General features: G+C 36.0%; 1 protein-coding gene across 3 annotated transcripts in view; it reads right to left on the reverse strand.

The window, feature by feature from the left end:
* Positions 1-690: 690 nt before the first annotated feature.
* Positions 691-26,451, reverse strand: part of MICU3 (mitochondrial calcium uptake family member 3) — a 107,652-nt gene continuing 81,891 nt past the window's right edge. For 2 of the 3 annotated variants that reach the window (XM_042934399.1, XM_042934398.1), the window contains 7 exons: positions 22,622-22,717; positions 16,737-16,837; positions 16,101-16,272; positions 6,091-6,199; positions 3,876-4,033; positions 2,763-2,831; positions 691-1,053 (listed from right to left, as the gene is read on the reverse strand). In XM_042934399.1, coding sequence (XP_042790333.1) covers positions 2,763-2,831; positions 3,876-4,033; positions 6,091-6,199; positions 16,101-16,272; positions 16,737-16,837; positions 22,622-22,717 — 705 coding nt within the window. In that variant the 3' untranslated portion in view covers positions 691-1,053. Of the gene's footprint in view, positions 1,054-2,760; positions 2,832-3,875; positions 4,034-6,090; positions 6,200-16,100; positions 16,273-16,736; positions 16,838-22,621; positions 22,718-26,451 lie in introns of those variants that run through there. The other variant, XM_042934400.1, reaches the window with a different exon arrangement.

Here is a 26,451-nt window from a genome sequence, read left to right on the forward strand (position 1 = left end):
GAATTTGAAATATCATTTTGAAAGAATTAATTTACTTAAGTTATTCATTATGACCAGCTGTTTGGCATCACTTTTGCACGTGGTCCTTTTGCAAGAAACAAAATCTCAACTTCTACCAAAGACAGACATCTCTCGTGTACGTCTTACATCCGCACCGTGCAACACTCCCGAACAGCACGTCACACGGCTGCAAGACATCACTGCGACTGGCGTTACGACACATGCCATCTGCTGTCAGGAGCAGCGGCATGTTAAAGGCGGTCACGACAAGGACAGCAGGTACTGTAGCCACCACGGTTTCTACCATGAAGATGTGACTTTTTTGGAGAAAAAAGAATCTGCATTTGAAATTGCTTTACCACACACGTAAAAGAGTATCAGACATTCTGATGACTTTGGCCAATAAACAAAAACTTTTAAAAACTTTTACTTGATTCACACAGTGTATGTAAAGTACTTTTAAAAGTTAAAAGTACAATGTAAACCATCATATTATATTTATATAGTAGCTTAATTTCTATTTGTTTTTCAAAATTATTTTAATGTAATTAAAAACCTGGTAATAATGGGGATTCATCAACAACTCTAAGGGCCTAAGATAAATCTCAAGTAATACTCATTTTTCTGAAAATAACTTCACAGTCTAAAACCAAAGAAAATATGTTGTTGCTATTAATTTTTAAGTGATCTAGATTCCAGGAGTCATATATTATTTTGAAATCAGGTAAATTTCTAATAAATAAAAAGTATTTAAAATACATTCTTACATAGTCATTGGAAGTATCTATATACTTCTGAAAGGAATGAAAAAGTACAGAGTTCAGTAAATCAATGCAAAAGCTCAACTTGATAACACATAACATTTACAGTTAGTGAGAAGATGCATATTATCTGTCTTATGTTCAAGAATTCAATCAAGAAAAACTATATTTAGTGTTTCTTCTTTTCCTTCATTTCTACATGCTGTGATCTGAGACCTGCTTTTACTCTGAAATTTTTGCTTCTTGGATCATCATATAGATAATAATCCTTTAAACTTTGCTTTAGAAGTACCTAAAGAGAAAAAATATTAGCAATATTTATTTACGATGAAACCAAAAGGTGATGACATTAATCAACTATTATTATAATAATGTGAAACAGTAAGGCACATAATAAAAACACTCGACAATATAAGATTCAAAGACTTAACATAAGACATTTCGTTTAACTTAAAATTTCAGCATTTTGCTAAGTAACTTGGCTAACCGAAAGGTCTAGAATAAAGGTAGTCGTTTTTATCTAGGGTTCCATGTACTACTTACTACACAGGATTAGTAGTGTCAGCGTGGCACTATTTTGGGTTGGTGGGGAACACTACCTATATGAACAAAGGGTACGGTCCTACTTGTTTTTTGTTTTAATGTTAGTGAAGTTTCTAAGGCAGTGGAAACTTCCTTAAAATAGAGAGGAGGGAGACCTGACTTCTTTTGCTAGCTCAACAGTTACCACCGTAAATAAATAAGCCTACTTGCCACTGAACATGTTAGAGCCAAAATGAGTTTCCCAAATGAGTTCCATACAAAAAAAAAAAAAAAAAAGAAAGAAAGAAAGAAAGCTTTGTAAAATGGTGAACACTTGGTTTTCTCTCAGAAAGACACATAAATAGTGGCATATTAAGATCTGATAAGTTCTAAGGGGGAAGAAACCTACTGTATCATGTTAATTAGGATACTTCTCAAACTTAATTGATTGGCTAAGTAGATTTTTGTTGTTGTTGTTTTTTTAGAGTAATACGCATTGATATCCTATGGAACCGCTTTGGGAAATATTGCTAAAGACAAATACAAATGTTTCAGGCTTGAGGGAAACAGCGACAATGTATATTGACAAGCATATATAAACGAACAAAACTGTTACTGATGAGACCTAACTAATAAGAAATCACAATAAACCAAAATTTTGTAGCTACAATAGCACACTTTTAAAAGGAAAAAAGAAAAAGTAAACCTCTCATTCTGGAGATCAGCAACAAATAGGAGTTACTTCTTTGGGTCGACACAAACGGAATGAATCTCGGGCATCTTCCTCAACTACGGCACTCGATGGTGATGGTTAGTTAACAGTAAGTAACACGGCTATGCCATGAGACAGAATGAGGCTCAAATCCTAGCTGGCCACTTACCAGCAAGTTATCTTGGGCAAATTACTCACTATGTCTTTATTTTCTCTGCTGTCACATGGAGTATCCAGCCGTGAAGATTAAATGAGATACTACATGTACAAGAACACCTATTAGAGGGCCAGACACCTAAAATAATTCTAAAAAAGTCAGCTGCTATTATTACAGCAGATGTTTGGACATGGTCCTATAAAATAGTTAACTAATATTCCCTTAGACGCTAATGGTCCCAGATCATAAAAATCCTATTTGGATTCATATTGTATCTGCTCACACACAAAATTGCAGGCTTAACAGAAAATTTTTCATTCAAGACATCCAAGAGAATTCCAGTCAGATGAGTATTTATTCTAGTTCCTTTTTGGATCACAGTGTAATAGTTGCAAATTCATGCTTTGTCATAATGATTAATTCTTAAATTAAATTACTGGTCTAAAATGAAATCATTAGAAGTGTAATTCTTCAACTGAAATAATGGGCTAAGATACAAAAATAAGTTCTAAGTCTATTTCTTTCAGCTATTTCCTAAGTGTCATAATAGAAAAATAAATTATGATTCTTTGTTTCTGAACAAATTTAGACAAACAGGGAAGCTACATACTTATCTGCTGTGAAGTTCCTTCTTTAGACAGGATTTGAAAGTGGGATACTTCTGAACTGTTTTATAACCCTGCGGAACAGAGGATTATCAGTATGTAAACGTACACAAAATATTATGGGGCCACAGGTATGCAATAAATAAATAAAGCAAAAATAAAAACATATAACATTTAAGAGATAAACACAGTGATTTGTAGCATAGTTTATATTTTAATCTGCTTCTGCTACTCTAAAATTTTTGAGGAAAAATAAATGATTTTCAATGTATGTCCTTTCAGGTATTTGTGACCTCAGTTGGAAGTGTTAACAGCTCACCACTAGGTGGCAGTTAAGTACACAGTATCTTTACCAAATTTAAAAAATCATTAAAAATCTTTAAAAACATTGTTTAAGATGAATCTCGATTTTTTTATATATAAATTTTCTCTTTTTAGATGTACAACATTTAGGGGTATTCTTACCAAAGACAGAAGATTGAACATTCTGGCTGTTAATAGAAAAATTTTTTTTTTTTACCTTCCGTTTGTGGCACATCCACAAACATGTTAAATGTGCAAACATTTGTTGATTCATGCTACATTTCATTACTTAAACCATGTTTCTGAGAAAAAAAAAATCACTAAATTTCTAGTAATTTTCAGTAGAAGATGTTAACAGGAAAAAATATTTCAACAGACAAAACAAAGGTTTTTAGTGTATTTTCCATTTAAAAAGTACTGAATATGCAGTGACCGAAGAGCCTCAAATTGCCTAGTGGAAATCTGCATCGTACAAAATGCTATGTCTTTGTCTAGTACCAAGTCTGAACTGCCTGTGTGCAGACTGAATTAATCGAAAAATATTTGACATTTCTCCCCGCAAACGGAGAGGAACATATTAACTGGATATGAAAGTGAGTTACTGAAATTCAAACTGATTTATATTTTCAAAAAGCATTAACTTTAATCATCTCAAAGTGTTTTTGAAAATAGGTATGACCTTATGTGTTTTCTTTTCAAATATGACATTTCATGTTTCTATCCTTAAAAATTTGTATAAATTGCTTCTGAAACGGAGATGAGTTTTTTCTTTCAGTTTTTAAAAAGGATATCAATAGGCTTCAAATTTATTTTACCCGGAATCCTCTATGGAGTCTGTCTTTCATAATTCCAATAAATTCTTTATAACTTAATTGATCATCTTTGTCAACGTCAAAAATCTTGAAGACTGTGTTCACTAAATGTGGTGAAAGTTTGAGGCCAGTAGCTACATAGACGGCACGCTTAAATTCATCTGGATAAATGTTACAGAAAAGGAGGAAATAGTTAATATTATTTTTATAATATATGTGAACTACTAGAAAGGTTAAAAAAGAAGTTTTTCTGACCATGGGTCATGACTTTATGGAACACGCGACTTTTCATCAATCATGCTATCTTTTGGGGAACAGAGAATTTATGTGGTTTGAATTAAAAAGGCCAAGCAGTAGCTGTATCTTAGGTGAATAATGCATTCATATTTGATGATGTTTAATGAACACCTACTATCAGTGATAGACGTACTAGAAATTAAGCTGAATAAGTTACCAAGAAACCTACAGTTCAGACAAATGACAAGACACCTGTCCAAATAACCGTTACACAGGACCACACAAATATTAATGAAGTGTATGAGAACTTGGACAGAGTGACTACTTCTGTCTGTAGTGTGGAGTCGTAAGGAAAGGAAAGAGGAGCAGTGATTAGGAAAGGCTGCAATTTGTATGTGAGCTGAACCCTGAGGGATGGATGAATTCTGCTTGTGGAGATGAGGGAAATGGCAGAGGAGGGGACGAGAATGAACACCGGCGTGGGGGGAAAGAGGAGAGTCTCGGGCACGCTGGGAGGGCAACAAGTGGTCTGGTCCGGACAGAGCCCAGGGGACACGCAGAAGCTGGAGAAGCTCTGCACAGGGACTCTGAGGTGAGGAGCCTGGACAGTCTTCAACAGGCAAGTGTGGAACGGAGGAGTTTCCACAGCAGGCGTGTCGTAGAAGGGATCGCGTCTTAGAGAGACCACTGTGTGAGCTGTCTAGGAAACATCAGAGAGGAAGGTGGATAATGGCAGGAATCCCACAGGGCTGGCCACCGCAATGGTCCTTCTGAGAGGTAAACACCTGAGAGTGAGTGCTAGCAGCAACAGCAAACAAAGAGAGACGGATTCCGAGCACCTGCCAGGGCACACGTTTGATTGCTTTCATTCCTAGTTCCATACGGTAAAAGAGCAACTTTCCATTCTGAACCAGGTAAGCAGATGCTGACTTTTTTTTCCTCTCAAGGTTGACTAGTGGGTTCATCATGGCAGTAACTGCCGGTCTGTGAAAGCAGGGCTCCCAAAGTTTTGGTTTTCAAACACAAAAGTAGTTGAGCTGAGATGTCTTTTTTGAACATCTGCACTAGACGAGGGTGAAATAGGACAAATTTTCAGGTTTCTCTAACTCAGCGAGTACATGAATGAAGCTAGGTGAGGGATTCAATCTCTATGTTTTGGGGGCAGACAGAATTTATGAGCATTTAGGGACTACAGTTTGGCTTCTCCCCAGAACTTGGTAATAGAAAAACAAGACTGTCCTCTGAGATTTAAACTTGGGAATTAGCACTTACTAGATTATGGCAGACACAGGCAGAATTACCTCAAAGACGTAAGTGGCAAGTCCTCATATGGCAAGAATGGTAAACAAAAGACACACTAGGGAAGGGAAATTGGTCCCAGCTACAGAATCTTAGAAAACGGACTGGACTCGTTAGTTTGTCTACAAGGAAAGAATGAAGCTGATCCTGAGGACGACAGCATTCTGAATTCGACGACAGTGTATTTCTTTGGAAATTAAACAAAATCAACATACAATTTTATATGTGATTCTTAAAACTTGATTAACATAAGTCCACAGCAAAGAGGGGGCTCTGTTGGCAAAATTCAGGCTTCTCGATCAGCAGGGACTGAGCAAAAGATCAGAAATACAAACATCACCCTGTGATGACGTGTGAGCGTGGCCAGCTGGCTCTTCCATAGGTGCACACGCACTGCACAATGCTACCAGCGGCCATGAGGTTTCTTCCTCTTTGAATCTTTACAAGCATCACTAAGTCTTCTCTATAAGATGAAATGAAGGCCAATAATAAATTTAATGGAAAAATTTAGCATATTTCCCTAAACTCTGCTGGAAAACAGATTTCCCATCAAAGTATGTATCACACTTTCAGGTGACTTGATGGCTAATATGAAATACTTTATTAATTTGTTATCGAAGCTCCTAGAAACAAGATAGGATCATTATTTTTTGCCTCTAAATACTGAAAGACGATTACTTACCTTGCCCTATAGAGCGACTTGCAAAGTTATACATATTCAAGGCTATTGCAAAGTCTTCTAAGTTGTTCAGAAACTGGAAAAATGACCTGAATTCATCAAATGTGATGCCCTATATTGGGAGAATACATGGAAATATATTTAGTATTGCCAAATTTATTAAAATAAGCATCTGTACTTACTAGACATAAATAGATTAGGCACTTGCCATATCTCATGTAGGTAAACATTTCCAGGGCACATTCTGAAGCCTCCTTCCTCAAAATGGAATGTAAAATTCACTCAGATTTATTTCCACTGCATAGGGTTGCTACCATTAGCATGACAGGTGAAAATATTTTTAAAACACTGTCATATCTGCACAAAGTTTCAAAAATGATACAATAAAAATGAATAAAACTTTTACAACCACTTTGGAGACCTCTTTGGTTGTTTCTTATAAAGGTAAACAAACAGCTACTATATAATCTAGCCATTCCATCCCTAGGTGTTTGCCTAGGAGAAACGAAAACACACGTCTCCTCAAAGAGTTGCACACAAATATTCACAGCAGCCTTATTCATAATGTCCTAAAGCTGGAAATACCCCAGATGACAGGTGAATGCATACACAAGTAGTGGTCTAACAATACCAAAGGGCCCAGCTATGGCTTGGCAACATGGATGAAGCTCAAGTGAAAGAAGCCAGACACGAGACACCACATGCGATATAATTTCAATATACGAAATTCTAGAACAGACGAGAGTTATGTAAAGTGACGGCAAGTAGATCAGTGGCTGCTGAGGGGCTGCGGAAGGGCAGGTGGACAGGGAAGGGGCACAACGCAACAGTGCACTTTTTTCAGGTGACAGAAGTGTCCTAGGACTCTGGTTTCTAGTCTAGCATGAAAGAAACTTGGAAGCAGCCACTCTGTCCTAACAAGTAAAAAGCTGAATAAACAGAGGGGAAAAAAACCCAAAAAGCTTCAATTTTGAAAACTGTACTTTAGGCCTAAGTTTTTTAAACCCTAAGAGTAAGTACGATGATTAAGAAGAAAAACACGAGAGGAAAACCACCCCTAGAACACCAGTTTCTCCTGTACACGTATTCCTTAAATATAACTCAGCATTTGGCCATTAATGTCTGTAACAATGACAATGCGAAAATCAAAATGCTGAACAGGCCAGAGGCAGGGTACTTTCACTTGTTTCTGCCACGATAACTCTGCCAGGACAGCACGAGGAGGCCCCGTGAGTGCACACTTACAGTTCTGGGCCCACGGAGAGGACCCCGGAACGTCATCTCCATAAACTGCAAGGACTACCACCGCTACCAGCTCAAAGCACCGTGTATCTCAGACAATGTACATTTGGCCATGAAGAGCTACATTTAAATTGTTATGTTCTCAGCAAAACTAATACAACTGACAAAGTAAACAGAAAAAGGGCATAGGGCTAAGAGCTTAGGCTTAACAATTTCTCACCTTAACATACATGAAAAGGGAAAGGGAAACTAACGAGGCAGCATTGGAAAGGCAGGGAAAGAACCAGAAAAGTCTACTTTCATATAAGCCAATTACTGATTAAACGATTATCAGAATCATATTCATTATCAATTTATTATCAAAATAATAATACCAATTTTTGGTATACATTATTTCCACTTCACCTGCAATGCTTTTTACCTGCAAGGAGAATTCTCACTGTCTTTTCTCTTCACTATTTTCTCTTCCTCTTTTCTTATATTCATTTATGGCCACTCCAACCCTGGATTTTGTTTTGTGACCTGATCCCAATTGCCATGTTTTCCAGGAAGGGCTGTTTGAATCAATTAGGGGGAGTGAGCCAGAAGGGGTTTGTCTTGATGTGGAGAGCTTGTTGCTAGGGAAACTGGTCACTGTTCTGGTTCTATATCAGTTTATGCTGTGGCCAGCTGCCACAGCAATTTTTAAGCAAAGTGTAAACAAAAATGTCAATTCTTTTAGGGAGCATAAGATTAAAAAGCAAATCGAGGTATGACAGAATACAATGTTCACCATCTGAATCTTTAGATTTTTCAGAAGAGTGATGTCATGTTTCAGAAAGATAGGTCAGATTCAACACCATATAATTATTCTTCTGTGTAGATTAAATTCTTTGTGTTTGGAAATAGAGAATCATAAACTTGAAGAACAGGGAATTCATTTTGATAATTTAAAGCACTCCATTTTTAACAGTAGCGAGAGAACGATAGTGTCAGGAGGTAGAGTCATTTCTTCTTCATCTCACCACCAGAATCACTTTTATAATGAACCATTTGGACTTGAAAGGAAAATGTCCTAACTGTGAGAAGTGGAATGAAAAGAAGTATCTTACATTGTAGCAAAAATAACATGATGATAATAATGGAAAAATTTAAAGCATCAAAAAGACATGAACTGAGAATCAAGAAATAAACCCAAATATCTACGATAGAATGATTTTCAATATGAGTGCCAAGGCCATTTATTGTAGAAAGAACCTCTTTCTTTTTAACATCTTTTTAACAAATGGGGCTGGGACAACTGTTTATTTACACTAAAGGAAAGAAGTTGAACTCTTATTTCACTTCATAGACAAAAATGAACTCAAAATGGGTCAAAGACCTAAATTTAATAGCTAAAATTATAAAAATCTTACAAAAAAACAGAAACAAAAACTTCATAACCTTGGAACTGGCAATGGTTTCTTCCTCTTGTTTTTTTTTTTTTTTTTTACATCAATATATTCTTTATTTTCAAAGAGGAAGAGCTGTTGTATTTTCTTCCTGGTAATAGTTTCTTAATATGACACCCAAAGTATGAGCAACAAAAGGAAAATAGAGAAATGAGACGTTGTCAAAAGTAAACATTTTTTGTGCATTAAAGGATACTATCAAGGAAAGTAAAAAGACAATACACAAAATGGGAGAAAATACTGGCAAATCATGTATCTGACAGGATTCTAGTATCCAGAACATATAAAGAACTCTTAAAAATCAATAACATAAATGGGAATGCAAGCTGGTGCAGCCACTCTGGAAAACAGTATGGAGGTTCCTCAGAAAACTAAAAATAGAACTACCCTATGACCCAGAAATTACACTACTAGGTATTTATCCAAGGGATACAGGTGTGCTGTTTCAAAGGGACACATGTACCCTCATGTTTATAGCAGCACTATCAACAATAGCTAATGTATGGAAAGAGCCCAAATGTCTATTGATGGATGAATGGACAAAGAAGATGTGGTATATATACACAATGGAGTATTACTCGGCAATCATACAGAATGAAATCTTGCCTTTTGCAACTACGTGGATGGAACTGGAGGGTATTATGCTAAGTGAAATTAGTCAGTCAGAGAAAGACAAATATCAAATGACTTCACTCATATGAGGACTTTAAGAGACAAAACAGATGAACACAAGGGAAGGGAAACAAAAATAATATAAAAACAGGGAGGGGGACCAAACAGAAGAGATTCATAAATATGAAGAACAAACTGAGGGTTACTGGAGGGGGTGTGGGAGGGGGAATGGGCTAAATGGGTAAGGGGCATTAAGGAATCTACTCCTGAAATCATTGTTACACGAGATGCTAATTTGGATGTAAATTTAAAAAATGAAGAAAATAAAAAATAAAAGTAAAAAAAATCAGTAACATAAAGACAACACGATTAAAAAATAGGCAAAAGACTTGAATAGATATTTTTCCAAAGAAGATAGACAAATGGCCAACAAGCACAGGAAAAGATGCTCAACATCATTATTCACTGGGGAAATGCATATTGAAACACAATGATACCACTGCACATCCACTAGGATAGCTAAAATTAAAAAGGCAAGCAATAACAAGTGTTACTGTGGAGAAAAATGTAGAAACATTAGAAACTTCAGACATTATTAATGAGATTATAAGATGCTGTGGCTACTGTGGAAAACAGTTTGGTAGTTCCTTAAAATGTTAAAAATTAAGGATGCCATGTGACCCAGCTATTTACCCTGAAGTATATATTTAATTCTCTGACAGTTCAAAACACATGTCCACATGAAAAAATTGTATACGAATATTCATAACAGCATTATTTGAATAGTCAAACTGGAAACAACTCAGAAACAATTCACCAACTGACAAACAGAGGAAATGTGATATATCTATATAATAAAGTAGTATTTGGCAATAAAAAGGAATGAAGCGCCATTATTTGCTAAAATATGGATGAACTTTGAAAAAGTTATGCTAAGTTAAAGAAGCCAGACATAATGGATTACAAATTATATGACTGCACTTTTATGAATATCCATTATAGATAAATTCATAGAAACAAAGCAGATTAGTGGTTGCCATGGGCTAGGGGGAGGTGAACTGAGGAGTGACTGCTTAATGGGTTATGGGGTTTCTGTTTAAGATGATGAAAAAGTTCTGGAACTAGTATTAATGATGATTGTATAACATTGTGAACAGAATGCCTCCAAATTTTACTCTTTAAAATAGTTAAAAGGGAGAAATGGTAAATTTTATGTTATGTGTCTTTTATAATAAAAATTTACATATACTATTGAAATATGTCATTCAGGATGTGAACAAGCATGTGTAAGTCCATTTGGATGGAACTGTGGCAAGGCCTCAGTGAACAAAACCGAGAGAGTTGGTAAGACATAACTCAATCAAGAGACAAACTAGAAAATGCTGTAGATCTCAAGCTGCAGTGTGATTACACTGGTTGTACTGGCAGATACCATGCTCTATCTGCAGCCATGATGGAGCTCCCAGTGTGTGCACCTGTTTATCTTTGGTTGAGGTACATAAGCGTGAAATAATTATTAGAAGACTAGGACGAGACTGGGGGGAGTCATGCCATGGAAAATGGCAGGGTAGGGTGCTTAAAAAATTGGTCCCTCCATTGAAACAGCCATTAGCTGGGAAAGACTGACAGGATTAACTTTTTTCAAACTCTGGAATCTAATCCATAGTTGATAGCAAGGAGGGGACTGGTTAATGAAGAGAAGGGTAGCTGGAATTCAGGGAGAGAGCACTGTGGTGTTTCTGTCCACTGAACTACCATTTTTATCTTTCGGTGCTGTGGGATAGTGCTGATGTTCCCGGCGTGGCTTCCTGGTGCCAGAGGGCTACTATGGTATGCGATTATTAAATGTTGTGTTACTTAATATAAAATGTATTGGTAATTAAAATGTTGTTATTAAAATGTTACCACATGCGATTTGACCTGTATGGTAGTTCTCTGAGGGACTAGTGAAGAGGCTGACTTTTGTTTTGCCCCTCCCTCCTGGGCTTTCCTGGGGACAGTGACATCTATCAAAAGATTTAAAGACATGCACACTCTGTGCCTGCCTGACACAAGGGGTGACAGATGGGACAGGTGGCAGACAGAATCCAAAAACTTGACAAAGGGAAGGCTGAGGAGAATGGTACTAGAATAGGGGCTAACAGGGACACTGTAGATACCTGGGAAATTAAACGTAACCAGGAACTGCCACATACTTTGAAAATACCTACGGATGTTAGGTTACCACCTCTTGCAGATCTGTGGGCTTTGTGGAGGCAGGAGAAGAAGGCAAAGGAAGAGGCTTCGGTAGCCTGGGTTAGTGCAGGAGGAATGCTCCAACTCAGAGCTGAGTTGCAAAGAGAACACTCTATGTTTTTCTTCCTGGCTCTGGGATGTAAGGATCTCTGTCAGTTCTCTGGCTAATCACTTAGATAACAGAACAGAGTCTTCAGTGACTATACATGACAAGAAATGCACTTTCCCCCATTTATTTAGTGACTTCGCCAAGCTATTTTGCGTACACAGCTGTACGGGAGAGTTTGGTTTTTCAGAGTTAACACAGTATAATATTCAAAATGGTTAGGTTTTAGCAAAAAATTATAATGCATACAAAGAATTAGGAAAATATGGCCTATTCATCAGGAAAATACATCAACAGAAACCATCCCTGAAGAAGTCCAATCACTGGACTAAACAGACAAAGACTCTGAATCAACTAAAAAAACACTCAACTAAATCAACTAAAAAACACTCAAAAGAGCTAAAGGAAACTATGGATAAAGAACTAAAGGAAATCAGGAAAACTACCTATGAACAAATTGAGAATATCAAGATAGAAATTGTAAAAAGGAACCAAATAAAAATTCTGGAGCTGAAAAGTACTGTAACTGAAACACAAAGTTGAGTAGGTATTCAGCAACAGATTTAAATAGGCAAAATAGAGATTCTGCAAACTTGAAGATAGAATAGTTAAAAGTATTCAGTCTGAGGAGCAGAAAGAAAAAAAAATGAGGAAAATTAACAGAACCTAAGGAACCTGGGGACACCATCAAGTGTACCAATACACAAATTATGGGACTTCCAGAAATAAAAGGGGAGAAGACAACAGAAAGAATAGTTTTACAAATAATGATTGAAAACCTCAAAAATCTGATGTACGACCTAAGTCTACACGTTCAAGAAGTTTCATGAACATGAAGCAGGAAGAACTGAAAAGATCCATACCAAGACACATACTCAAACTGTCAAAAGACAAAGGCCATCTTGAAAGCAGCAGGAGAGAAGTGATTCTTCATAGAGAAGGGATCCTCAATAAGACTAACAGCTGATTTCTCATCAGAAACCATGAGGCCAAAAGTAAGTAGGACAGTTCAAGTGTTAAAAGAAAAATATCCGACCATTCTGTATGTGGCAGAATTCTGTATGTGGCAGAGCTATCCTTCAGAAATGATTAAGATGTTCTCAAGTAAACAACATGTGGCAAAACTATCCTTGAAAAATGAAGAAAGTAAGACATTCTCAGATAAAACTCAAGGGGGTTCGTTACTAGCAGATCTATCCGACAAGAAATGCGAAAGGGAGTCACTGAGGCTGAAAAGAAAGGAAACCAGAATCTAACTCAAAGCTATATGAAGAAATAAAGAATTCTATTTAGGGTGAAGGTAATGGTAATTACATAGATACTGCTTCATACTCGCTGGGATGGCTATAACTAGAAATTTATATATATATATATATATATATATATATATATATATATATATATATATATATATATATAAAACATACATACATTGGAGCATAATTCAGCCATAACAAGGAATGGAGTACTGATACAAGTTACTACATGCGTGAACCTCAAAAATATGATGAAAGAAGCCAAACATGTAAGGTCACATATTGCATGATTCTATTTATATGAAATAGTCACAATAAGTAAATCCACTGAGACAGGAAATGGACAATGATTACTAAAGGCTGGAGAGGAATGACATAATTTGGAGGTCTATACACTAATGACTACACCCCTAAATGCTAGAGTCACATATCCAATTGCCTACATAACTTCTTCATTGAGATATCTCATAGGAATCTCAAACTTAAACTGTCCAAAATGAAACCATTCATTCTTTCCTAAAACCCCAAACTTGAAGTCTTGCTTAGCTCAGAAAATGGTACTGCTGTTTCACAATGTGTTTCAGGCCAAAACCCTAGGAATTCTTGATTCTTCTTTTTCCTTCACATTGAAATCTAATCCAGCAGCAAGTTCTATCAGCTCTCCTCTTTAAATGATCCAATTTCTCACCACCTTTCCCTACATTCACCCTGGTCCATGCCATGCTCATCTCTTGCCTGCACTCCTATAACAATATCCTAACTTGCCTCTTCCTTTCAGAGCTGGGCCAACTGAAGTGTACTCTGAATATACCAGCCATGATGATCTTCTGAAGGAGGAATCAGATCATATGTGGCCCATGAGTCACATATTTAGGTGTCACAGCAGACAGTGAATGCATGCTGAATAAATACTTGACGGATGAATGCACACAGGCCTATGTTCTAAAGCAAGGCTACCAAACTTCCTAGAGTAGACCAGAGGGGAAGTATTTTTATTTGTTTAGGAAATATAGTCTTTGCTGCAACTACTCAACTCTACTATTAGGGCGCAAAAGCATTCACAGACGATACATTCAAAGAATGAGTGTGGCTATGTTCCAATAAAATATTATTTCTGAAAACAGAGGAGGTAGGTAGTTTGCTGACTCCTGTTTCAAATTTTAATAATGTAGTAGTGTCCCATCACTCTTACAATCACCATTAGAATAAAATCTAAATTCCTCGAAGACCTAACCCATCTCAGTCTCTCCATCTCCTACTACTTTCCTATGCACTTACTTTACCCTATTTTGCGATTTCTCAAATAAACTCAGCTTTTTCTGTGCCCACGCCTTTGGTATTTGCTGTTTCCTCTGCCTCTTTGCATAGGTCATTCCTCACAGTCTTTCCTCCAAAGCTACCTCTTCAAAAAAACCTTTCCCCAACAGTCCATCTCCTTTTCCAGTCCTCATGACTTTTGTTTAACATCTATCATTATCTGGAAATAAATCATTTATTTATTTTTTGTTTACTTGTTTATTGTGTCTCTCCACTAAGAGGTATTTCCATGAGAAGGATTTTGCTGATCTTGTCACTTTATCTACAGTAGCTAGAATAAGGTCTCATAAATGGTTGATGCCCAATATCTGCTAGATACATGGATGAAAATTAAAGTATTTTAGAAATGTCAAGTGCTATCCAAGTAGCAGTACCTGTTATTCTTTTGGAAGGAAATGGATGAGAAATGAGAGGAAGGGAAAGATATAAGTAGGGTGTGGTAGGAGTATCATTGGCTTACAGTCTTGGGTTTGATTCCCTGAACAAGTGTCTAAGTATCTGAGAAGACTCGGCTTCACTTTTTCTAAAAGAAAAAATGTCAATATCTGGAAGTCTGTTCTAAGGATTGATGACGTAATATCAAACCAAACAAACATCAGGAGAATTGATGCTGGTTCATTTGCCAAATTTTCTTTCTTTTTTTTTTTTAACTGTAATGATTTGTAAAACTAAGATACTTCTATCAATTATAAGTTTTCAGAAACTGAATTTAGCCTAAAGGAAAACTTTTTATTTTCAGATAATTTTTTGATGTATAAGTTGCAAAAACAGTATAAGCGTTCCCATACAGTATCTCTTTACCCTGGAACTGAACTTTTTGAGTTACAGATTGCTGTTTCCATTTGGTAAAAGACGAAGAAAAGCAGATTCATTAAAGCTCTAAATATTCTAGCAGCTTGACAAAGTAGTACAATTTCCGATATTTATTTTTAGGGATCTGGGTATCAATTGGAAAAAATTCAGTTTATCATACAAAACAGATAAAAGTCCTCTAAGAGATTATGTAAACTAATGGCCAAATGCATCAAGCCTTTTTTTCTCATTCCATAGGAGACCTGGAGAATTGTTAGCACTGTCACAGTGTAGCCACTTTAAACAAAGTCAAACTATTTGCAAGTTTTTCTTGGATACATTAACTTGATCCTTCTATAAACACAAATAGAAGGCAATATATCCAAAACATCTCATGCTTGAAGGGGTACTTGTAACACCAGTCCCATTTGGTTGCAATGATGCATTCAAATACCACTAGATAATGCGACTGCTCAGAATTGCTGACAACACATTTGCTGCTAAACAAATAGACAATCAGTTGTCCCAGGTTCTTAACCATTCGTGCCATCCAAACTCTTTGAAAACCTCACTTCACTTCCTGATAAGATCCCTCACTCATCAAAGGCTGTCTTCAAATGACCTTTTTTTAAGGATATTATGGAATAAAGCGTTACTGAAATGATGTTGATATAAACTATTTTATATGAGGTGATGTTGATGTGGTAGTCAAAGCATATAGCTCAGTAGAATTCTCTTGAAAAATGATATTCATAATTTGAATTACACAACTGCTAATAATCTTAAAGGTTTTCAGCATTTCTAAGAAAGACATGGATATTGACCCAGAATTTTACATTAATCAAATTTTGAAAATTAGCCAGAGCACTTAGGACACTGAGGAAAAAAGAATGAAATATATCCGAAATATCTATTAATCCATAGCAGAGAAAAAGAATTAAGAAAAGGACAATATATTTTATAGACCTATATAATTACAAGATAGTATCATATGTAACAAAATAGATATGGGTGATTAGATACCTTTTCTTCAGGTATACTGTAACGCACATTTTCCAAAAATACTGATGTATTTTCCACATTTGTATATCGTAAAAGAATATGAGCAAAATCTTCTTCACTGATAGTGTTCATCCCATTAGAGTAGGAAAGGAATTCTATTTCTAGAACTTCTGTTTGTAGGTTATCCATGAATCTATGACAAAATATATAAAGAATGAATACGATAAATGAAGAATGATGGTGGGGGCTTTGGCTTCCCCATCTGTGAAATGGGGATAACACAAAGACCTTGCAGGGGAGCAATGAGACTTTCGAGAGTTACTGTGCAGTGCCAGGCGATTACTACATTGACACTATATCCATGTTTACTAATGTGGTTCACTGAGACTAAGGAGTTGGGGAGATACCTTCTCAGGAATATACAGGACATAATCCAGATATCCAGGCATTTCTTATCATTCAGCAACTTCCTATTACACTTATCAAGATAACCACTAGTATGCTGGTACTGATGGAAGTGCGTATTTGTTATAGAGATATATTCAGTTAAGGTGAAAGCAGCCAAGAGGTGAGTATTTCTGCACCAGATCGTTCCTAGAGACCTTTCTGACTTCAGCATGTTAACATTTTTCAATACAAATATAAAGGTAAGCTCACCTATAAAAATCTTCAAAGTTGAGCTCAGCTTTTCCTTTCTTTCCAAAAAAGTGCACAAGAAGTGTAGTATCTGTTACCAAACTTGTAATGTCATCAGCACGCTTAAAAAAATCACAATTTAAAGGTGAGCTGCAATAAACAGAGTAGGGATACCCAACATCCCTCAAAGAATTTTATCACCATATAAATACCAAGAACATACAAACATTAACATTAGAATGAAAAGCATAAGGGTGCATTAATAAATGTCATTATAGGCAAAATGAAGTTCAATATTTGAAAACAGAAATATGACTGAAATTGATCTTTATCCTCAAAAAATTTTAAAGATTAGGATTATACTTTAAGGAGTTTTCAAACTCAAAGTATACATATAGGTTATCTGTATTTTAAATTATCTAAGATAGCTGAAATCCTTTACTAATCACCTAAATGTTTTCTCACTATATAAGTCATTTAGTTTGGATTTTCCTAATCAACCCAAAAAATCAATGTTTTTTAAGGATGTCAAAGGCGGTAAATTCTTCAGATGTACGAAACATGGGGCTGACAAAAGAACTGTCAGAAGCTTCACAAAATAGATTCCTTTAAGCATCACATTTTCCTTTTGTATTCCACATTTATGATACTTTAAATTGAAGATATTATATTTTGAAACTATTACTTTGGAAATTACACCATCTATAATTTTGTTTAAAAGTCTTACATTATTTTTTGAATGGATAAGAAATTAATTCCAGAGGATTTTTTCCTGCAATTTCCAACAAGCGTATTCTTAAAATCACATAATTCTAGTCCTTATAAAGTTTACTGGCCTGTGAAAACAGTCCTTTCCTTTAATGTAGCGATATCAATTTTCCTTTTTTTCCCCCTCTCTCCCCTTTGATTCTTTTCTCTTCCTTCTCTTCTCTCCTTCCTTCCTCACTTGGCCAATAACTCATACCTATCTTATAAAACTCAGGTATAAAAATTAAAATTCAAATGACCGTAACTCTCCCATATATTATCCTGGAAAATGTAAGAAAAATAAGAGGTCAAATAAGAACTACTATTTTCTGTATTAAAAAAAAAACACAGTCATAAATATCCATCTAAAAGTACATATCTGAAATATTACTTCTTGGTGAGAATTTTGTCGGCATTTTATAGAAAACAGAAGAAATAGCATATACTTCTCTACAAAGGAATAAGTTGTGATCTGTGTTCCCTGACAAAATGTCTCATCTTACCCATCTTCCACACATTAACTTTTGGTAATCCTTTGATTCTTTATAGTTCTCTTCCCAATCTTTCACGAAGACAGCAATTTTATCCTTCATAATATTTGTTGGATCTTTATTTCCCTTCTCCCTAGACCAACTATTATTAACTACTAATGACTAGTTCAATGTTATAGAGACTACATCTCGTGATTTGTCTTTTCCCTCCCACATGCCTTCTTTTAATCCCTGTTTTTCTAAAGTGGTCTCTTTGCTATGGTGATTACTCAGGTCTTTCTTAAAAACTCCAACATGTAGGTATCTTCCACTTTAAATGATCTCAGATTGGTGAAATTCTTTAGTAAGACTATAGGTCTTATTTATATTTATTTAGCTTGGATTTTCCTAGGTAATCCCTAGCATATAACCTCCTTTAACTGGTTTGAAAGATCTCTACTGTTTCTTAGTTTGCTGACAACTCCCAGGATTTTCAGGAGTTGGAATAACTTAGAAGTTTCCTGTAATATATCCAACTTCTTTGAAGATCTGATCGCCAGGGAGAAAACACCACAGCCTGGAAGCCAGGTGTCCCATACTATCTTTTAAATATACCTTATTGAACAAGCAGATGATGGATGTTGAGGAATATGAGTGGTGCCAGCCTTTCAGAACTCCCTACTGATAGTAGGCAAGTATAATTTTCAGTAGTGCTCAAAAGGCACTATTACCTCCACCAGTGGCTTTAGGTGGAGGAGGCAGACTGCCATAAGGACAGGATTTAAAATCAGAAGATCTGAGTTTATGGATCTTTTGACCTTTAGCTTCCTTATCTATACAAGAGGCACAAACCTACCTATGACAATGAATGTGAGGATAAAATTAGGGTATGAATGTAAGTCAAGTATACAAGTGTTATTATTGGCAGTCATAAGCTGCTTTGGTGTAAAGCATTAAGACCGTTGGGAAAAAAGAGATTTCTCATGTTAATTATAAACATTCTTTTGTGATTGTGTATCATCAAGTCTAATCCATCATTATCCATGGAACAGCTTAAGGAAGCAGGGGGAGGAAATATTTGAGAAGGCATGACTAAATGGAGCATCAAGTGGAAGCTCTATCCAATCAGAAGTCAGTATGAAGAACGGGGGGGGGGGGGTGGGGGGGGTATCCATCTAGAAGCTAGAGGAAGGGAATGTGGGGGAGGTATAAAGTGGGTAAAAAGAGGGGCCATGGTGTTCTAGAAAAAGCTGCTTACTTCACAAATAAGTAGTGGTGTGGTGAGCACATAAGACGGTGAGCTCAAGTGTCAGATTTCTGGCTTCGGATCCTGAATTTTAACCGCTTAGTTAGGTGACCTTGGGAAGTTAACCTCTCTGAGGACATTATTACCCTCAGGAATAATAATAGTACCTACCTTGAAGTGTTGTGAGGCTCAGGTAACACATGTAAATCATTTAGCACTATAACTGGCATACTGTAAATGCTTAACAAATGTTGGCTATTGTTTATTTTTGCCAAATCAATATATTTCAAGAAGTTGAAAAAGGACTAGACGAGACAGAAAAGATGATAATGTTGACGCTTAATGCAAAAAAAGTTTTACATGGTGCACTCTTACTTCTTTTGTTAACTGAAACTGCCCATATATGTTATATAGACCTGAAAAAAAAAGCCTTCAAATGAGAACACCAAAAGTTAGTGAACTCCGATAACACCCTCATGAATTGTTTTCCTTTAGTGCTGTGATGTCCTCTACCTCAAGACCTGACACAGTGAAATGAGATGGCTTTGTTTTACACAGGTTTTAAAGAATGACCTCATTCTTCCAGCTTTTCTCATGCCCACTGAACAGAGCAGATCTTCGTTTACAGTCTTTCATCATCAAAATCTTATTAGACTTAGGTTGCACTTATCCAGATAATCCAGACCCACAGAGGCATAAGTAACAGTTTGACATTAGAGAAAAAAAATTAGAAAATGGAAATGGTGAAAACTTTTCTCCCCCCATTCAATGAAACAGAGCACTGTTGGGAGTCATTGAAAACTATACCAGTGCCCTTAGTATCCTGGCAGTGTTATGTAACTTAAATCACAGGGGAGTTGGGACAAAATAGAGACTTTATCCCTTTGATTCTTGTGCTCATTGTTAAAATAAAATGAATTCAGGTGTTTTCATAACAAAGCAAGAAAAAGCCACAAAAGAACCCTATGGCCATTTATGAAAGACCCTTATCTTTTGGGGCTTAAAAATTACTTTAAAAGATTTCATCAAAAATAAAATAAATTAATAAATTTGCATGGAATTAAAAATGTCAAATATTCCAAATTTTTAAAATATCTTTCAACATATTTTTACTGATTACAGTGGTATAATAATCTTATCAAACTCTATCCAAGGGTGGCGTATCAAACAGATTTCTAAGCTTTCTTTCAAACTAATGTGAATTCTGAAATACTGATACTATAAACAATTCGATGTACATTGGTATCAGTAGGAACCGATAAGGAATTACGATGAGCTGTAACTTAACTACAGTTAATTCTCAATTATCCTCTCTCATGTGGGACGGTAGTAACAGAGATAATCCCCAAATAATTATTTTACTTTAGAAGACAATATAAGTTTTGTTTTCTTCTTTCTTCTATCCGATTTACTTTCGTGATGTTTGAATCAATTCATTAAATAATCTAGCATCTTATGAGTGAAGTGTAGGTTGATCATAGCCAATAGTGTGCTAGTACACCAGCTCTTTAGGAAAAAAACCCCCAACAACCCCGATTTGTAGTGTTGGCCAATTTCTATGGTATTAATTCCTCTATCATGGCCACTTTCAAGGACCAACAGGATGTCATGGAATGTTGAATTGGGAAGAGATGTGCAGAATTAGCTCTAGGAAGCCATAAAATCTAGCTCCAGCACACCTCTGACGAGTGAAAAACATCTTCAAAAGGTCTTATGCATACATATAATCTTTGAGTATATGTAAGAGCTGACTGGTCTTCTGATATTAAACCTCCCCAGATCTGGATTAAATTCAACATCGAATTAGCAGATTGTGTCCACCTGTGGGAATTTCTTAGATTAAAGACAGGCTGGAGGCTGAGAGGTGGACAGTCTGATGGAAAGAGAGCAGGGACACGACTGTTAGTTTGAAGCTAGGTCCCAGTTGGGCTGTAGGGACTCCATGGCTCATGTCCCCAGTTGCTCTTATTTCAGGCATTTACTACCACATGCCTGCACAAATGATTACAGAAGTAAGTACTTCTAACATACCTGTAAATGGAACATCAATTACCACTTTATGCCTTAAAAATGGTTCAAATTAAAAGGTAATTTTAAAGGGTTAATTACTGGTTATAATTACATCATATTTACATATCAGAGGTAAATTGGAGAAAGGGAAAAATGCTTTATTTATGTTTTTGTATTTTAAAATTGAGCACAACTGACAAAACTAACATTGCCAAGTGTTTGCCTAGCCTAGGGGTGCCAACAGAGTAACACTGTATATGGGTAACAGAAGTGACACCTGGATTCCTGTTCACGTCTTCAGATTTTTAGGTGTAATTTTTAAGTCAAAGTTTAGGGCTGCCTGGGTGGCTCAGTCGGTTGGGCGTCCGACTTTGGCTCAGGTCATGATCTCGCAGTCCTTGAGTTCAAGCCCCATGTTGGGCTCTGTGCTGACAACTCAGAGTGTGGAACCTGCTTCAGATTCTGTGTCTCCCTCCCTCTCTGTCCCTCCCCAACTCACACTCTGTCTCACTCTCTCTGTTTAAGAAATAAACATTAAAAAAATGTAAAAAAAAAAGTCAAAGTTAGAAAAAGAAATGAGAAGCTAACTTTAAAGAGAAAAATAATGAAAAATGTATCTCAGTGTTTACTGAAAAGTTCTTTGTGGTAAGACTGACAGCCATTTCTAATAAAGTTCTTAAAAATTAATAGAAAATATAAAATAGTGGTTAATGTAAAAGACATAGCCCATCTTTAAAAATGACAAATCGCTAACAAAACAAAACAAATGAAAAATCCCTAATAACAGCAGCATAATGAGTCGGTGGTGGGAGCACCCCACCTGAGTGCAGCAATAAGGTACATGTCTCTAGAGAATTCAAGAACAATAATGAATAATCGTCAGTCCGTTTTTTAATTTTCCATGCACTGGCAATCCTGAACAGTGTCAAGTTAAAATATCCCTCCCTTCCTTGACTGACTTCTCCTAGCATACCTCCTCTATCCCCCTTGGTAAGCTACACGCTAATATTAGGAAATTTAATATTGAAATCTACCATACGCTAAAGCATTAGCTATCCTTTACCAAGTTAAAAGTTTCAGCCTTCATGTAACATTGCAAATTATAAGGTTAAAAGATTCAGTGAAACAATAAAATAGTACTTTCAAATTTCCTGAAAGTGAGCCTTAAGTTAAAAAGAGCAATATTTCTTTTTAATTAAGTTGGAAAGTCACAAGTTGATTTAATATAGACCACTATAGGTGGCTTTGCAGCCACTGCCAGCACAGAAGACATATTCGAACATACCGTTCGGACACGGGAATTATTGCTTTACTGGAGAAAAGGGAAAATATAAAATTATTGCTGGTTTCATCACTGTAACTCTGAAATGAAATGAAGACCAGATTTACAAAACGGCAAATAGTACAACGTCCTGCTTGAGGTTTAATTGTACCTCTGCGAGGTCTGAAAAGAGTGCTTGGCTTGTATTACGTCTCAGTGTATCCCAATAGCTTCTGGAGACCAGTTCCTCAGCATCTGTCTTAAGTACCTGTAGAAGTTTTAAGAAGTACATCTGAAATCTAAAGAACAGTCACAAAGAATGATAATTTATACACTTTAAGTCTCTTCTAGCCAACCTTGAAAAGAAAACACATTAACTTACCTGTTTTGTTTTCTGCTGCGCACAACAGTATTATATTACATTGCTGGTAAACCCGGGGTATTTTTTCAAAGGTGTAATGGTATATAACCACTATTTCCACGTACAATGTGGCTTTGTCAAAAAGAATCGCATTCCTCGGCCCTCCCCCATGCTGCCTACCGAAACATGCGTAACTTCTAAGAAAGTGTGAAATAAGCATTTTATTCACACCTTATGTGAATTCATTTGGAGAATATTTTGGTAATTTTGTAGCGATCTATAAAAATGATACTTAATTTAAAAATCAGTTATTGTTGGCTAGTGTACATTGTGTCAGTGCATCAAAGAGTCAAATGACCACATTCATATTTAGAGGAACAAAGCTGAAACTAATCTAAAACATATACAGAATAAATATGCCAGTTTACGTTAAACCACCTGAAGTTACTCAGGGATTTGGTAGCTGTGTCTATTGTGAATAGATGAGGGACTTCCTAATCTTCTATCTCAGTACTGGCTAGACTGAAGAAGGCGATGGATACCAACGGTAAGAAATGCAGTCTAATCTTCATATGAAAATGCAGAACTACAAGCTTAACTTGGGTCTCTGTAAACAAACATAATTACACGCAGTTTCTGGCACGGTTTATCAGGGAAGATTTCACAGGTGCTCAGGCTTGGTATTCTGGTTATTGTGAGAAGAAAATGCTGCTTGGTGTACTTAGGAGCGGCTGATGATTTTTATTTTTGTGTGTGTTAATTTTTAAGTCTGGTGCCATTAATAAAATCATAATGCATTTGGGAATTATTTCAACACACTAAACTCTACTTCATTATTAATTGGAAAAAAACACTGCTTACTGCTCATATTTTAATAGAATCTTAGATGTTAATAATAATGTATAATTTAGCAGAAATCACTTATATAAACATAGAGGTACTTATTACCATCAGTGTAAATGCAGCAATATACCAGAGGATCTGCTCATCACCCCCTCTAGTAACAAAATAAAATGTAACTAAGCAATTATAAGCCAAGTGAGTAAAATCAGCTGAATTTAGAACAAAGTCCGTGTCTTTATATAAGTATGGTAGAACCTCAGTAAATGTTAGCTAGATTAGGTACTCTGCAAAGATTATCTTAATATTTTCAACATGGATACATTTTTTTATTGTAACTGAGAAGGTTATGGTAAAGAAAGGGATTGTTAAACCTATCAAACTAGAAAATAAGGCTTACTACCCTGTTATTTGGAGGGTAACAGGAATGATTCACTTTGTGAAGCCATGCCTCTCTCCTTCCAACACTGGTCACCATCGCCACTCACGCACATGCACACACACAGGCACACACACCAACACTGATGACATCAGAAGGACGTTCATAACATATTAAGGGATACAATTAGTTTGATAGACTATACTGATGTGGATCTCTACATTTTCTGAGCATAGAAAAGACGTAAATGTATTCAAACATACTGATTATCTCTGAATGATGAGATTGGGATATGTTTTATTTTCCTCTTTTTGCTACCCATATTTTAAAATATTTTAAGAATGTATATTTATCTATCAGGATAATATATTTTTCAATAAAAATATCTTACTTAGAACATAACAGCTTAATGGTCCCTCCTGTAGAAAGCTTTCACACTCAACATTTAGCTCCAAAGATTAAATTATGATAGAATATATAACTGAATTGCTATAACTGCCAATATATGTTGTTTTATCCATAGGCTTTTAGATTATAGAGTTTCTGGGGAAAGGGACAATATTCTTATAGCAATTATTGTCATTCCTCATATTAATATGTCATTCCTTGTACTGAGGGGGTAAAAGCTAATACATCAGTGATTTTCTTGGCACAGTCATAGGTGTGTATGTTCAGGAGACAGGATTTAATTTTTGATAATGACTCAGGGATTAATTTGGGGGATGAAATCGAGGGTAGATTTTCAGAACATGCAAAACTAGTAGAAAACTTTAATATCAGAAAAATATAACACAATATTTAAAACAAGTTTAAAGTAGCAATGAAAATCAGCCTAGATTTTAATAGCAAGAAAGGCAAAGCAAATACAAAACCAGAATATATGCAATGCAGACTAAGAAAATACTGAGAGGGGAAATGCCCAAATATAACTCACTAAGCATTGTGATGGTTCTTAAATAGATATCATGATGCTCTGATATGTAAATGTGGGAAAATTTGCAAAGACTTCTTGAAGTCTTCTCAGTGTCTCATTACTATATGAGCTTTAGGCCTCCTTACTAGAATGTTGTTAGGTGTAGAAATTATTAAAAGAGGTAACAGAAGACATAGTTCAGAAGAACTTAAAAAATGAATGGCAAAGGCAAAATGATACCCACATGTACTATACTTTTTAAGACTGATTTTTTTTTTTTTTTTTTTTTTTTTTTGCTTAATTTAGAGCCTGTTATTAGAACTTCCTTAAACTTTGAAGTTTGGTCAAGAATTTCCTCTGTCTTTTTGGATGAGCCAAAGTAGCATCCTACTGAAGGCATTCCATGACATTAATGATACAAAGGATAGAAGGAAGGAAGGAGCAAAGGTCTGAAAATTCCTATGTTGAAATACTAACTCCCAAGGTGATAGTATCAGGAGGAAGTGGGGCCTCTGGGAGGTGATTAGGTCACTAGGACAGAGCCTTCATGAATGGGATTAGTGCTCTTATAAAAGAGGTCTGAGAGAGTTCATTAGCCTCCTTCCACCACTTGAGGATCCAGTGAGAAAGTGCTATGTATGAACCATGAAGTAGGCCCTCATCAGCTACCACACTGAATCTGTCAGCAACATCATCTTAAACTTCCCAGCTTCCAGAATTGTGAGAAATGTTTGTTCTTTATAAGCCACTCGGTTTAAGGTATTTTGTTATAGCAACACGAATTGGCTAAGACAGAAGGAAAAAAAGGAAGGATGGAAGGAAGGGCGGAAGGAAATAAATAAATAAAAGAAGGGAGAAAGGAAAGACAGAAGGAAGAGAAAACAATTTAGTAAAAAAGACGACTGATTTCAAGAAGGGAACATACCATTGTGGTAAGCAGAATAATGGCTCCCTAAAGTTGTCCACATGCAGATAGGCAAATACCTATATACAGTTAGGATCTGAGAAAGGTTATACTTAGAGATTAGGCAAACTGGAAAAACAAAAACAAAGCAGCAGCCCATGGAATCAGACAGTAAATTGTCTTTACTGTTAGTGATACTCAAAAACATACATATACATAGAAAAATAAAAGCAAACAAATAAAAAATAATCTGGGCCACTATGACAACTATGGCCTGAAAAACTATTATCCAAGAATTATAATTTAAAGTTACATAGGACTGGGGCACCTGGGTGGCTCAGTCAGTTAAGCGGCTGACTCTTGATGTCAGGTCAGGTCATGATCTCACGGTTTAGGAATTCGAGCCCCGCATAGGGCTCTACACTGACAGTGTGCAACCTGCTTGGGATTCTCTCTCCCTCTCTCTCTGCCCTCCTGTGCTCTCTCACTCTCTCTCTCTCTCAAAAATAAATAAACTTAAAAAAATAAAGTTACATAGGACTGCAGTTCTCTCCAGTGTATCACAGAATAACCCACAGCCGCACCCACACACATACAAATACACA

Source organism: Panthera leo, chromosome B1, assembly GCF_018350215.1.
Source record: "Panthera leo isolate Ple1 chromosome B1, P.leo_Ple1_pat1.1, whole genome shotgun sequence".
Classification (NCBI taxonomy): domain Eukaryota; kingdom Metazoa; phylum Chordata; class Mammalia; order Carnivora; family Felidae; genus Panthera; species Panthera leo.